This window comes from Cynocephalus volans, chromosome 1, assembly GCF_027409185.1.
Source record: "Cynocephalus volans isolate mCynVol1 chromosome 1, mCynVol1.pri, whole genome shotgun sequence".
Classification (NCBI taxonomy): domain Eukaryota; kingdom Metazoa; phylum Chordata; class Mammalia; order Dermoptera; family Cynocephalidae; genus Cynocephalus; species Cynocephalus volans.
In genome coordinates this window covers 198,249,216-198,264,743 of record NC_084460.1, presented here as the reverse complement: position 1 = coordinate 198,264,743, position 15,528 = coordinate 198,249,216, and the positions used below count along the sequence as shown (strand labels likewise).

The following is a 15,528-nucleotide window of genomic DNA, read 5'->3' as shown; positions in this document are numbered from 1 at the left end:
CACACAATATTTGTCTTTGTGTCTGGCTTATTTCACTTAGCATAATGTCCTCCAGGTTCATCTATGTTGCCACAAATGGCAGGATTCCCTTCTTTTTTAAGGCTGAATAATATTCCACTGCAATAAGCACCTTAAACTTATGCCTGAATCTGCCAACCCCTGCCAAATGGTTCAGAGAATAAGATTATCCCCATTACCAACAAGTCTATCAGAAACATCTGTCCCAGATCCTGCACTTCCTACACAAGCACCTGTCAACACCTCCAGATGTCTTCCCCATCCATGAAACCGGGGGACAGACCCTGATTTCCCCTGGCTATTCCTTTAACCCTAGACAAAACAGACCTCAGCTGCGGGAAGGGGGAAATCTCAAAAGAAATATCAAAGCAGAACGGGCTGGATACCTAAGAGTAGCAAAAAAATGCAGTCAATAATAAGAGTAGAGTTGATTGAACATAAACTTCCTTAGGCTAAGTCTTGATTTAAAGGTCAGGATGCCTGTTCCTTAGATAAATGCTGTATGGCTTAAGACAACCCCACTCCTCAACTTGTCTTTGCAGATTGCACCTAACTACAAGCCTGCTTTGAAGTTCATACACCTCTAAGCTCGAAGGAGCCAAGGAGGACCTTAGTCATGACCAGAAATAATTACGCTGACCTCACCACTGACCAATCAGAGTCCCATATGCCTTCTAGGACCCCCATTCATGATTTTGCTCTATAGTGCTTGTGATTTTAAGCAGTCGAGGAGCACAAGGTCTTTAAGCCCCTTTGGCTGCCATTGTGTTCCTTTGAATGGCCATCCAAATAAATGCTAATCTTTAATACTGCAAACTCTGTTGTGAGAGACTTCCTAGTCATTTGGGCAAGAGATGATGGAACTCTCTTGGTTTGGTAACACCCATCCTCACAGCTACCACTCAGGCATTATGCCACTCAGCTAGTAGCACAGACACACTAGACAGATTGGACTGACTGCCCTCAGGCAGTCCCTCCAAAAACAAGGGCTAAATGCAACAATGTGAACTCAAGTGAAAACCCTAACACCTACCAGCTGGCCAAAAGGCCCTGACAACCTGTGCCCACCAAATGATGCAGGGCCCAGTTGTCCACTGTAAAGGAACTTTCTTTCCAGTGCACCATGTGCACCCCCAGGCCTGTTGTGCTTTTTTGTGGAAGTCAGTATTAACTTGCCCCGTTCCCCAAAACACTGTTATTCACATCTTTGGGGTGGTCATAAGAGACCGTAAGTGTTAAAGTAAATACCACCAGCAAGCCTTCAGGTAACCGTGGCAATTTCTCCACAAAGTCTGCCCTTGGTTACTCAGGGAGCTTCCTGGAGGGTTAACTAACTCATTATTTTATAAGCACCCTATGTGTAATATCCCTACAATGAGAGTCATCCAGTTAAAAAGGTGGTATGAAACCTGTCCCTGACTGTAGCAGAAGTGATCAATACCACCACCCTAACTTACAGGGCATTCAGGTAAGCAGCCAGTGTTAAAGGGCAAACAAAACCAATGCCATTTGGTGACCTGCTTGCCATGCTGACTCCTACTCAGCCTCATTCCTTTGCCTCACTGACCACTTACACCCTAACCTTACGACAAAGGTAAAGGGAATAGAGGCTTCAGGGAGTAAATGATTTATTACAGCAGGTGGTATCAGTGGTCTGAGCACAGACATCACAAGACCTCCACCTCATGGATCACAAGACACCTGCTAAATGAAGTTATTACCTTATTTTTCTTAAGATGTTTCCTTGAATTTATTCTTAGTAACAGGGCATTTTGCTATATAAATATTTTTTAACATGCAGAGTGAGAGAGCTCTTATCGCTGATGTCTGATTCTTCACTGCTTTCTTGTCTATAAGTCACCTCAATTAATAAATATTTCTGAATACTGAATGGACCTGCCCACTTGCTTCTTTGGTCTCAAAGTACCTTCTCAATTTGGAGGGCATTATTGTTTAACACCCTCCTCACATACCAGGATTGCTGTGGATGACAGAATTGCCCTATACTTCCTCTTTGTGGGCCTATAAGACGGAGTCTGTGCTATCACTATACATATTGCCATACCTGGATTGATGCCTTGGAATAAGTGGGAAGGTCAGTAGAGGAACTTAATGAGAAAGCCAACTGGTTTTTAAGGCAAACTCTGATGGTTTCTGGAATTTGTTCAGCAAGCTAGGATCAGGACACTGGGGTCATGGTTGAAGTCAATACTGCAGGTTGGCCTCATCCTGCTGCATAGAATCCTGTTCAGAGTTGCCCCAATTAAATGCTGTATGAGACTAACTGAACCCATGTAGTCCCTGCCCCCATCAGTCAGATTATCCAGAGTGGCTGACAGAGTGGCATACTCAAGGGAAAATTACTAGTATAAGTTGTGGAAAGGAGTAGTGACTATTAGTGGGAGACAAATGAGTCTCAAGTTTCTGCTGCATGTGGAGGAACTGCTGGTCTTTGTTCTGTGTAGCCAACAGATTGTTTGTATAGCCAATAGCCTTCGAAGACAGTGATAGTGTCTCCTCCCACATCAGAGGGTAGGTGTGTGTACTGTTCAGGATAATAAAGTTAGACAACTATCTAACCAATTCCTCACCTTCTACTCTCTCTTTAATCCATTCTAAATGAGACTGCACCTACCCCTCAGTTAAAACAGCATGTAGTAAAATCCAAGGAACATGTCTCTGTCCTTATTTTCACATCATCTTGATGTCAGTGAAAGATGATCTTACCCAACTCCTCAGCAGCATTTGACGCAGGTGAAGAACCTGCTCATTCTTTTCTGCTACCAGGTACCACTCTCTCCAGCTGCTCTGACTGTACTGCTCCTTTTCTAGATCTTTTCCAGGCTCCTCTCCTCTCTGAGACCTCAAAATGTTAGTGCCCCTGAGACTTCAGGACTCACCTCTTCTCCCTACACTCTCATTTCCCACCCATGGCTTTCATTGTCATCTGTGCTGACCACTCCCTAAAATACATCACCAGCCCTGATTTCAACACTCATACAGTGAATTGGTCACTTAACTTCACTACTTGGATCTCGCCAGACATCTAACATTTAACATATCCCAAACTGAACATGGCAGTTTAAATCTGACCCCCACCCCAGCCCAGATTTCCCCAACTCAGTAATTATATAACCATACACTCAGTTCCTCAAGCCATTAGCAAAGGATTCCTTCTTTCCCCTTACTCTAGCTAATCCATCAGCAAATCTTATCAGCTCTATCCTCAAAATGTATCTTGAATTTCTCCATTTCTCCCCATCTCCATTACTGTCACCCTAGTCCAAGTCACCACTGTCTCTTTCTTGGAATAATAGAAGTTGGTCTTCCCACTACCAGTCTGGTCCCCTCAATTCATGCTGCAATAGCAGCAGGAGTGATCTTCTGAAAATGTAAATCCAAGTATGTCTCTCCCCTGCTTAAAATTCTGGAAAGGCACAGTCCCTAAAGTAAAGTGCTAATTCTTCATCCTGGCCAACAAGTCCCTGCATTATTTGGCCCCAGACAACCTCTTTGTCTGGTCACCACCCAACAAGTCACACTGGCCCTCAATCAGTTCTTCAAATACCTTGAGCTATTTCCTGCCTGCACAGGTTGTTCATTAGCTTGACGCATTCTTGCTTTTTCCAAAACTGGATCTTCCTTATCCTTCTGTTCTCAGCTTAAATGTCACCTCCTCAAAAGGGCCTTTCCTGACGAGCTCATCCCATTGGTTATTCCTTTGCTCTCTGCTCCCCACCGCCACAAGAATGTAACTCATGAGAGGAAGGATCATGTATTTATAACTGATTTGCCCACTCCTGGTTTTTAGATGAATGCTGCATGGGTTGAATTGTGTCCCCCCAAAAAGATAAGTGGAAGTCCTAACCCTAGTACCTCAGAACGTGACCTTATTTGGAAATAGGGTCATTGCAGATGTAATTAGTTAAGTTAGAGTGTGCTATGATTTGAATGTTTATGTTCCCTCAAAATTCATATTTTGAAACCTAATCACCAGTGTAATAGTATTAGGAAGTGGGGCCTTAGGGAGGAAATTAGGTCATGAGTGTGGAGAGCCTTCATGAATGGGAATAGAGCCCTTATAAAAGAGGCCCCAGAGAGCTGCCTTGTCCCTCTAATCACAATAGCCAAAAAGAGAAAACAACCCAAATGCCCATCAATTGATGAACATTTAAACAACACACAATAAATCTTTACAATGGAAACAGTATTTAGCCACAAGAAAAGGACTGAAATACTAATACCTGCTACAGCATGGATGAACCTCAAAAACATTATGCTAAGTGGAAGAAGCCAGACATAAAAAGGTCACATTTTATGATTCTCTTTATGTAAACTTTCAGAGTAGGTAAATCCACAGAGACAGAAAGCAGACTAGTAGTTGTCAGGGGCTGAGGGGAGGAGTCAATGGGAAGTGACTGGTTAATGAAAACAGGGTTTCCTTTTGGGAGATAAAAATACCCTGGAACTAGATAGAAGTGATGATTGCACAACACTGTGAATGTACTAAATGCCACTGAATTAACTGTACACTTTAAAATGGTTAATAGCTAATTCTGTGAAGTATAAAATTTAATTAAAAAAAATAAAACAAGAGTGGCTATTTTAAAGCAAAAAATTTACCAGACACAGAGAGATACTATATAATGATAAAAGGGTTATTCCATCAATAAGACATAGGAAACAACAAAGCTGTTAAATGCACAAAGCAAAAACTGATAGAACTGAAGGGAAAAATAGATCAACCTATAATTATAGTTGAAGATTTCAACATCCTCTCTCAACAATTGATAGAATAACTAGGGAGAAAACCAACAAGGATATAGAAGAACTCAACAACACCATAAACCCAACAGGATGTAATGAACATTCATAGAACACTCCACTAACAACAGTGGAATGCATACTCTTTTCAAGTACCCACAAAATATACACCAAGATGACCATATCCTGGGCCATAGAGAAAACCATGACGAATTTAAAGAAGTGAAATAATATAGAATGTTCTCTGGCCACAATGGAATCAAATTAGAAATCAAAAACAGAACATATCAGGAAAATCTCCAAACACTTGGATACTAAGCAGCAGACTGCTAAACAAGCCCTGAGCCAAAGAGCAAGTCCCAAAGGAAATTAAAAAATACAGTGAACTGGATTTCATTGAAATGAAAACAAAAACTTATGCTCTGTGAAAGACTGTTAAGAGAATGAAAAGACAAGCTACAAATTGGGAGAAAATATTTGCAAACCACATATCCAACATAGGACTAGTATCTAGAATATATGAAGAATTCTCAAAAATCAACACTGCAAAAACAATACAATGAGAACATGGGCAGAAGACATGAAAAAGCATTTTGCAGAAGAAGATATACAGACAGCAAACAAGCACTTGAAAAGACACTCAACTTCATTAGCCACTAGGGAGATGCACATTAAAGCCACAATGAGATATCATTATATAACTATCAAAATGGCTAAAACAAAAAATAGTGATAACACCAAATGCTTGCAAGGATATGTAGAAACTGGATCTCTCATTCATTGCTGGTGGGAATGTAAAATGGTACAGCCACCCTGGAAAAGAGCATGGCAGTTTCTTATAAAATCAAACATGGAATTATGATATCGCCCAGAATTGCACTCCTGGGCATTTCTTCCAGAAAAATGAATGTTCACACAAAAACCTACACACACACGATTAGAGGTAGCTTCATTCATAATAACCAAAAAGTGGAAACCTTCAATGGGTGAATGTTTAAATAAACTGGCTCACCCTTATAATGGAACCCTACTTGTGGAATATACTATAAAGCATATGTACTTCACAGGGCCTGGGTTTCCAAAGCCTTGCAGTTACAAATATTGACCTTGCAGAGGACTGGAAATTTTCCTCAGGCTATGAAGTCTCTGGTGTAAGATAAAGATTTGTGGCACAGCAAGGTTGCTGGCTCAAGGACAGACTAGTTACTGATTGTTATGTAAAGATACTGAGAAATACTGTAAGAAGGAATGTTTTCTAAAATCCATCTTTTGTTGATAGCCTTACTGGAATGTCATCTGGCTTGTTTCATTGAAAGTTACCAGCCTATATTGTTAAACTATAACCCCACCTGTGTCTCTTCCTGTAACTTCCTGGTTTGGAAAATAAATGCAGGAAGAGAACCCCAATTTGGGGTTAATTTCCCAAGGAAGCAATGCCTCTCACTTGAGTGTTCCTAAGGGAAGTTAACCACTTCGGGGTCTCTCACTGCTCAGAAGAGATGGGCTTTGAGTAATCCTTTGCATCTCTGTCACCCAGGGGAAGTGGGGTGACAAATCCATGGGGGACGAAGCAACACAAAGCAACACCTACTCAGCAAAAAAAAATGAACAAACTATTGGTACACTCAACAACCTAGATGAATGTTGTAACACCAAAGTCAAGGGTGCAGATCCTTGTACCAGCCAGCCACCAAAATAATAATGACAGCAACAAACTAGATAAATCACAAGAGAATTATTCTGAGTTAAAAAACAAATCCCAAAAGGTTACGTACTGAATGATTCCATTTATATAACATCCTTGAAAAGATAAAATTATAGAAATAGAGAAGAAATTCCTAGTTTGTCACCAGATTTTAATATTTCTGATTTTCTTGTTGACAGGCAATAGAAGAGCTCACTAAGAAAATTCATTTCTAACAACCTAGTTTCAACACATTTACAAAGTGCTTGTCATGTTCAACTAGGAGCTAAAAAAACAGGCAAAGATGTAGAAGACAATCTAGATTTAGAAGAGATAATGATACTGAACAAGAACTACAGTAACGAACACAAGATATAATTCATAAGATGCTTCATTATTCCTGGCAGCAATTGACTAGTGAACAACCAACCTATGGATAAGCGATTCTAAAGAAAGTCGTCTTCCCTTGCTTACTCCGGGCCAGCCTAGGATACTTCCCTACCAGAATCTCCCACTGCCAAGCCATCTCTGTGTCTCACCTCAGCCCTAACCACCCCCACCCATGTTGGCTGCGTACAAACAGGAGGAGAAAAGGAGAAAATAATACACACGTGAATGCACTCTTCTCTCATGCCCACCTTGCTGCAATTCCTCAAAATGAACATCCAAAGGAAGACGATAAGATAGCAAAGGAGAAGAGTTTGCTAAAACCTCCAGCTGCCAGGCCTCCTCTGGCTTCAGTTATCTGGAAACCATGCTGCATTCTTACCCCACCCCCTCAGCACTTACTTCCCTCAGCCTTCACAAAACCCCCCTGACTCCACCCATCTCTCTTCATCCTATCCCAAAAGCATTTCCCAAGTGCCTCCTTCCCTTTAAAACCCACTCTTCTACTCCCAGCTTTGCTAGATCCCTGCCATGAGAGTCACGTTCCAAGGAACTGGAAAACAAATACAGAATGAAATTCATCATTTGTGAACACTCTAACCCTTGCCGTCTACAAACGCTCTCCTGTAACTGTAGTTAGTTTTTTAATAATTAGGTTACTTTTAGCAATTAGAGGTTTGATTTATACCAAGAAACCTAAAATTGAACTACTATTCATACCCACTGGGCAAGAAATGCTTTCATCTGTTAATATATCTTGCCTGTCTGGCTTTAGCTGGGACCCAGCAAGTGAAGTCGGTGGGTGGTCAAAAGTGGTATCCCAGGGATGTGAGGACAGCTACAACAATGACAACATCCTCTCTGTTGAACTGTAGGGTGGATTTGGCTGACAAGGTGGCTGGTGAGGTTTCCCATCTTCCCTAAACCCTCCTGGTACTCTGCTTCCAAAGCTTGGAGTGGTACAAAGAGATTATTTGGTCCCTGTACCAGAGTTCATCTACTTAACTCAAGCCCATAGTTTCATACTCAGTTCTAACAAACACAGTTGGTTTCCAGGTTCACAGCTAATCAGAAATAACAAATCTTCTTACAAAGAAAAAGCACTTTATTCGTTCAACAACCATTTGTTTGAGTACCTAAGTAGTGCCAGGCATTTGGAGATAAAGCAGTGACTAATACACAGTGACCCCTATCCTCCCTGGCTTACGTAGGAGAAGGGGCTCAGGCAGTAGAAGAGTAAATTAAAATAAAAATAATTACAGCACTTTATAGTTGCTAACAAGGACAAAGAGCTCAGGATCTTGCACTTTCTCAGGGTTATAAGGAACAACTATCCTTTCCAGTACTGTAGAAATATAGAATAAAAAATGTATATAATTTATCGACCCCAAATATACCCTAAAATTTATTTTTTTAAATGAAATCCCAGATGCCAACTTGCTTTCATCTATCTTGAAAGCTGAATGCCATCCTCTTTCTCTAGAGTAGAAAGTGCTAAGTGGAGGGCTTTAAGGTGGTATTTCCATAGATGGAGGTACCAAAAACAGTCATAGAGAAGGGAGGAAAGGAAGCAGAAAGTATGTCAAAGAAAACGCCTTCAGCTATTTTGAAATTTGGCCTAGGGTGGACGCTGTAACAAGGAAAAATACTCTTCTTTCTCTTCCTTTTCAAGATCACTTAGCACCCTGCTCCCTGGAATCCACACTAATTCCATACTTCAGTTGCTTTAAGCAACTTGTGTAGACTCACCTGGGCATAAAACCACTATGTGAAAAACTTCTTTTAGGAAAGTGGAGTGTATTCCAAACAACCGACAAATCAACTCTACATAAACTGGAGACTGCCAAGTTAATGTTAAACACTAGCCTTGTTTTCTATAATGCTTAATTCTGCATCATCTAGCCAATCTGCCACCTCCTCAACCCCCAGCCTTATCTCATTCCACTCTTCCCCTTATTGCCTGCTCACTCCCTTCCCTCCGTGAGGAATTTCCTCAAATATCACCTTCCCTCAACACCTCCTCCCCCACTTAAAACTGTAAACTTCCAACACTATGCCACTGAAAAACCCTGTATTTAACTTATAGTATTAACTATTATCCCTATTATAAGTCCCATGATTGCAAGGATTCATCTGTTCTGTTCATTGCTGTATCCCCAAGGTCTAGAACAGCACAGGTTACCCGACAGGAGTACAATAAACGTGTGAATGAAGAAAACAGTCGTTCATTCAACAAATGTTCGCTGGACACCTGCTCCCGTCCAAGTTTGTAAAGTCAAGACAAATAAGACATCGTCCCTGCCTTTAATGCACCACATGGACAGCCGCACCACAAGCAAATGTCCAACACAGGACAAAAAATAAGCCCACAAGCATGTCAAAGAACGTGCCAAAAGTTCAGAGGAAGAGGCCTCCGCTTCGCCTTTAAGGGGACCAGTCCGGCTTCCCACCGCCGCTCAGCTCACCAGGGACCATCCCCGGAGGGTCTCCTCAGGACCTCCAAGAGAAGCAGGTCCCATTCGCTATCCCCAGGCCTGAGAGATTCCTTCTCCAGAGATACAACTTCCTCCCTCTTCACGCCGGGCACGAGACTCAAGGAAACAAACGGAAAGACCTCAGACTTTCGGCCTCCGCTCCTTTCCTCTTCCCCTGCGTGCCACTCCCGACAGCTGCCTGGCACTGACCGCGGCTACAGACCAACCGACCCAAAGGACCAAGAGCTCCCTACTTCCACGGCCCCCACCTGCTCCCGGCGTCCTCTTCGGCACCTCCGCGCGCGTGCGCGAACGGACCCACGAGGGTTCGGGCGGGGCTGGCGCCTCTACCGCGGCTGGACACGCCCCCAGCGTAGAGCTGGCTTCTGATTGGCTGCCCGACTCTCGCCCGAGCGTGGGTGGGAAGCCTGAGGCTGCACCCTATCAGTACTTGCTAGTGGAGTCTTATGCTGTTGCTGCTTGCTCCTGGTGTGCTCCGCGGGCCTCGGGAATCCTTGCAACACCGCCAGCATGTCTCAGGTACGACGCGTGCCCCGCCAGGCTGAGAAGGTGCAGCGGTGCGGGAGACCGGCGTGGGGATCATGACCCTGCGGGGGTCTTGCCTTTAATGCCGCGCAGTACCTCCTGGACCCATGCCCAGCCCTAATTCTTTGGGCAGTCTTGTGAGCGGAACTTTCCATTATGGGATTTCTAAAAATGTTACCCACCCCGCAACTGCTGGAAAGTTGTCCATGGGGTGGACTTCGCGGTGAAGCAGGGATAGGGGTGGAGGCGAAGGTCCCAGATAGATAGATGGGGGGACGGGGAGAGTTGCACCGACCGAACGAGCGAGAAGACTGGCTCCCCCATCTGGAAGGACAGGGCAGGACTAGGGCGTCACGGCAGAATGGAGAAGCGAAGAGGCCTTGGCTGGGACCTTGGAGGTCAGGAGAAGTAGGGGCCGAGTGCCCGGTGTGCAAGGTCGCGGCCCGGGGAGAGATGAGGCATTTCTCTTTACTTCCAACGTAGACCCTTGTCTGGAACCGAGCTGTGTGGGGCAACCTCTGGCTCTTCCTGCCTGCCGCACCCCACCCCACCACCCAGTCCGGGCACTGGGACGGAGGTCGGCGCTGAATGCCGGCGCCCCGAAGGGAGGGGCCCAACGAGCTCTGGCGGCTGACCGCGGTGCTTTAGTGCCCTGTCCGCTTCTCAGCTGTTTCGAGCACGCTCTGCCATCCCCGTCCACAGGTCAGGGCTTCGCTGGGACCCCGGCCATTCCCCGGTCTGGCCTGGTGGTGGCCAGGCAGTTGGCCGCGCTGCTTTCCCCACCGAGTTACGCCCACTGCGGGCAGCATTTTGGCCTGCCTCCTTCACCGCTGCATTTTCAGCACCTGGAACACGCGATGTGATACGTAGTTGTGATTGAATGAGCAACTTACGTACTTCCTCTCTTTGTGTTGCTGAATTTTTCTAGCTGCCCTTTTGGGGGGAAGGGAGGCACACTTGAGGGGGCTGCTTTTCCTGACCAGCCTTGCAGAAAGAGTGCTCCCTTTCCGTCCTCTCCCTTCCCACCACTGTGCTCTGCCCACCCAGAAGAGGCCCTCATTCCTCTCCCCTCCCTCCCATATAGGCTGAGTTTGAGAAAGCTGCCGAGGAAGTTAAGCACCTCAAAACCAAGCCATCAGACAATGAGATGCTGTGCCTCTACAGCCACTACAAACAAGCCACCGTGGGTGACGTGAATACAGGTATGTGGAGCTGAGGTTGGGAGGGCCCTGCTCATCCAAGCAGGCTCCTATTGTAGCCTGGATTGAAGTCTGTGGGAACTTCACTCTCAAACCACCTGAAGACTTACTCTTCAGGTGGGGCATGGTGAGGGTTCACAGTGCTTAAACTGGGAGAGTTTACCAAAGACCATGTTCCTGGATTCTCAGTGGCTCAAGTAGCAGGATTCAAATCTTGGTTTTAGAAAGGCTTTACTGATTGTCACCAGTAGCTCCCATCTCCTAGGGAGGAAGCAAAGGCCCCAGCTTGGAGGAGACTTGCCCTAGGCGCTCAGCTCAGTAGTAATTTTGTTGAACCATACTGCTTCTGCTCCAGATGGGCAGGATCAAAGTTACAGCACTTGGCAGCCCAGCAAAGCCTGGTATCAGGAGCAGAGAAGTACCTGGCTTCTTGGGGCAGGTCAGAAGCATTTTTGCTGACAAGTCTGTACGTTCCTGATAACCATTTGTTCCCTATCTGAAAATCTTGACACAGATTTTGAGGCCGTGCTTTGGACTACCAAATTCTGTAATATTGCCTTTCCTGCCTTTACTCATTCAGTTTCTGCTCCTGCGCCCCTGAAACTCAGGCATTTACTGAGGCAACAGCATATTACATTTCATGCAAGGACTCAGGAATGGTCGTCATGGCAGCAGAGCAAGGAGGTCCCTCCCTGACCCTGTTCAGGAGGAGGGCAAGCATGGTCCCAATTCACTGTAGCTTGAATGGAGGGTGGAGCAGGTGGGCTGGCTGCTCACCACCTGGAAGCCAGACATGGGACACCAGAGCTAAGGTTCACAGGCAATGCCAAGTCAAACCCTGCAGTTCACACAGAGGGCTTAGTTGAGGGAGGTCTTGTGGCAAAGATGAGTTTTACAGTAGGTTTATAAACTCTGAGTCTGGGAGGCCAGGGAGGAGAATGAGAGGTGAGGGGAAGGCGGCCAGAGGGGCTAGGATGCTTTTCTGCCAAACAGTATTTTCACAGACTGGCCATGCTGGGGCTACCTGCTCTCACATGAGTGGGGGTAGGCTGGCTTGGGAATCTGTCACTTCTAGGGCTGTACTATTCAGTAGCCACTGGCCACATGTGGTTATTTAAATTTTTACTGACAACAGTTAAAATCAAAAGTTCTGTCCTCTGTCGCACAAGCCACATTTCAGGTGCTCAGTAGCCACATGTGGCAAGCGGCTCCTGAATTGGACAGTGCATATGTACGTTTGTACCATTGTGGCAGAAAGGGCTGTCAAGGAGTGCAGGTGCAGTGTCTGTCAGGTGTGCCTGGGAACGCTTCCCTGAAAGCACTCGAAGACACTTATTTCCTCAGACACAGTGCTCTGGGCTATGGACACACAGATTGCTCTCCTCAGCTTTGTGCTCAGTGTGACAGTGGAATAGGTCAGCAGGGAGGTAGTGAGTGTGTTTGCCAGCTGCAGGTGATAACAGGTCTGTAAGCATAAAATCGTAGTATAACTTAAAAAAACCTTGCCATCAGTAGAAACTCCCACAAATGAACAAGAAATACAAATAACAAATGGTAGAAAAATGGGGCAAGGATACAAATAGACAGTTCACAGAAAAGGACACCCCAAAGACTAACAGTAATGCGTTAGGGAGAGAAATTAAGTGGCTGAGAGCAGGAGTGGGCAGGAAATTTCATAGTATTCACCTTTGTGGCTTTTGAATTTTGAGCCATGTAAATGGATGTTTTAAAGACCTTTTTTTATTTAAGTACAATTTTTAAAAGGAGGAATTTGGGAGTTTAATTTGTAAGACAAAGACTGCCTTATGAGAATGGCTTTCCTCCTATTTTCTGTTGGTTTTAAGTCTGGATTTCCATACATGTGAGTTTCTTAATGCAGAGCCCTCTGCACTAGACCTGTTGAATTCCATGACGCGGCCTAAAAGGAATAGGTATAATAAAAGATGGTTTTCATGGCAAGAAAATTGATTAAATTTCCTCAGCACTTGAAGCAGATCTAATGTCTTTCCTTCCCTTGTTTTAGAACGGCCCGGGATATTGGACCTCAAAGGCAAGGCCAAGTGGGATGCCTGGAATGAACTGAAAGGTAATTGTTCTAAATAGTTTCCCTCCTTTGTAAAGCCCAGTAGTGAAAAACTTCATTTTCGAGTGTAAGGGGTGAGCAGAGAGAACAAAGTAGACGAGGCACAGCTGGAAACCAGCCTGGCATTCCCCAGATGGGAAAAAAACTGGACCACCTGCTGTTTTCTCCTAATACTGCGCATGCCCTTTCTAAAAGCACCATTTCTGAGCAGGGCTATCGTCTGGAGAGGAGGGGCTGGAGACCAGGCTACTGAAAAACAGGGTGGGAGGTGATATAGTTGGCATGGGCATTGGATGTATTCAGAATAAGGGGTCGTTTCCTGCTGACTCCTCCCTCTCCTGCACAAGGCTCAGCAGTGACCCCCTAGCCCAAATAGCCCTCCCCAGTTCCTTTCTAGCCAGAAGAGAACATAAAAGAAGGGAATGAGCTAATGCATGGCAAGCTGTTGGCCCATAGTAGGCTCAGTGAATGGAGCTATTATATGGTAAGCAATAGCAGCCGAGAAGTATCCAAGCTCCTACTTAATCACGTGCCACCTGCGGCAGCAAGAACCAAAAGTTGGCACCAAAGCTTCTGGCAGCTTTTATGTTCTCTCTGGCTCGTTTCTGAATAAGCCCTCTGTCTTCTTGCAAATGAGAAACCCTTGAATTCAGAAAGGGCCACAATACAATAGATACACTCCTAGGATTTGCAAGTAACTGGAAAGGGAATGCCCGCCTGACTGTCCATTCTCATCGGGCATTTCCACACTATTCTCAGGCTTTGTGTACTCGCCAGTGCTTCACTGTAGAATTCAGGAAACTAGGTGTTACTCTCTCTCAGGGATATATTCAGTGTCCTTTGTGCTGCAGCAGGAGGACAGATTGCCTCATCCCCCTCCACAAACCAGCTGCTTTTGCTCAGAGTTCGCAAAACTTTTCTCTGGGGAGAAGAAGGTACCTGGCTTTGCTTTTTCGCTGCCAGCTTAACAGTTCTGGGAGATAAGAGCTCAACACAGAAATATGAGTACTTGATAGGGCAAAGCCAACCATGAGACTCAGCAGGACCAGGAAAATCACTGCGTTGACAGTTTCCTGCCTGTCTGGAGGGCCGAGACTTTCTTCCGACGCTCATGCTAACGACGCCCCCACTGCCATGGGGGCACATGTAGCCATCAGGTGGGGGACAGGCCTCAGGCCTGCCGCACACCCACCATGAGCTCAGTGCTTTCATACTGGGCCAGGTTCCTCAGGTACTTTAAATCTAATCCTTGGCAGGTCTCTGAGGTATAAGTGGTGGTAGAACCCCCGTCTTCCAGGTGAGAAACAGCCTCGGAGAGTTACACCAGGGCTGTCTGTGGCCCTAAAGCCTGCTTGCCTCTCATGCTGCCTCCCTGACAAATAGTCCTGTTGCTTTCTTACAGGGACTTCCAAGGAAGATGCTATGAAAGCTTACGTCAGCAAAGTAGAAGAGCTAAAGAAAAAATACGGAATATAAAAGACTGGATTTGGTTGCCAGCCACACATTTAACCTAAACTGATATAATGCCTTGTTTTTTCCAATACTGTGGATGATGTGAAATAATGAAAATAACCAGTTAACTCAGCTCCTCAAGGCTGTTCAGGATACGGCTCTAACAGATTGGGGCTAAAATGATTACTGACCTTCCCTGAGTAGTTTTTATCACAGATCAATTAAAGTGCATTTTGTTACTTTAAGTGTTTAGTAATCTGGATTCTTGAAATGATTACTCTACTCTGATCTCTCATCCTCTCATCTTTTTTCTAAAGATTTCTTCTGAAAGTGCTTCAGCTTCCCTTCCTCTATACCCTGCTGGAGCATGAGGCAGCCAGTCCCACCCTGTCCCCAGGTCCAGAATATGCTCACCCTTGTGGGGAGGAAAAGGGTTGTAGAAGTGGCCTTTTCTCCTCTCTTCTTGCTCCTAATTCCAGCCATGCTGAAGAAGATCAGGTGGGCCGGCCAACACTTCAGTCCTTTGTCAGGGACATTGCTGGCCTCAGGCTCAGGGAGGCAGGGTTGAGGAGTGTCTGAGGTCTGTCTGAGGTCCAACCAGTGCATGGTTCAAGCAAAGGAGCAAGAGTGGAAGCCCAGTCGGGAGTGGGGTGTACCCTTGCCGTGAGGAATTCCCCAAGTCCCATTGGAAACTCAGCCACAGGCAGAAGAGGGCAACATTAAGTTGTGAGCGGAGGGAGTCCTCAGCAGGGAGAAGGCGGAGCAGGACCCGGGGAGGTTGCAGAGAAGAAAGGAGGACATCGGTGATTGAAAAGGAAGAAGGAAGAAAAAGAAACAGTTGTCAAGACCCTCCCTGCTAGATGTTCCCCTTCAGTCGCTTCTGCAGTTCTATAAAAGAGGTAGGAGTTTTCTCATTCCGCA

At 45.4% G+C, this 15,528-nt stretch overlaps 2 protein-coding genes across 4 annotated transcripts in view; one reads left to right on the top strand and one right to left on the bottom strand.

Moving 5' to 3' along the window:
* The window catches only part of C1H2orf76 (chromosome 1 C2orf76 homolog), a 65,654-nt gene extending 56,013 nt beyond the window's left edge, over positions 1–9,641 (bottom strand). Inside the window, exon 1 of one of the 3 annotated variants that reach the window (XM_063113717.1) lies at positions 9,597–9,641. The gene's annotated coding sequence lies outside the window, so the exon portion shown is untranslated. Of the gene's footprint in view, positions 1–9,318; positions 9,546–9,596 lie in introns of those variants that run through there. The other 2 variants (XM_063113707.1, XM_063113726.1) reach the window with 2 other exon arrangements.
* Positions 9,642–9,759: 118 nt separating this feature from the next.
* DBI (diazepam binding inhibitor, acyl-CoA binding protein) lies at positions 9,760–14,852 on the top strand. The gene is made up of 4 exons (XM_063105331.1): positions 9,760–9,867; positions 10,958–11,075; positions 13,096–13,158; positions 14,558–14,852. The coding sequence occupies exons 1-4, from the start codon at positions 9,859–9,861 to the stop codon at positions 14,629–14,631; spliced, it is 264 nt and encodes an 87-aa protein (XP_062961401.1). The 5' UTR covers positions 9,760–9,858; the 3' UTR covers positions 14,632–14,852.
* Positions 14,853–15,528: the final 676 nt, after the last annotated feature.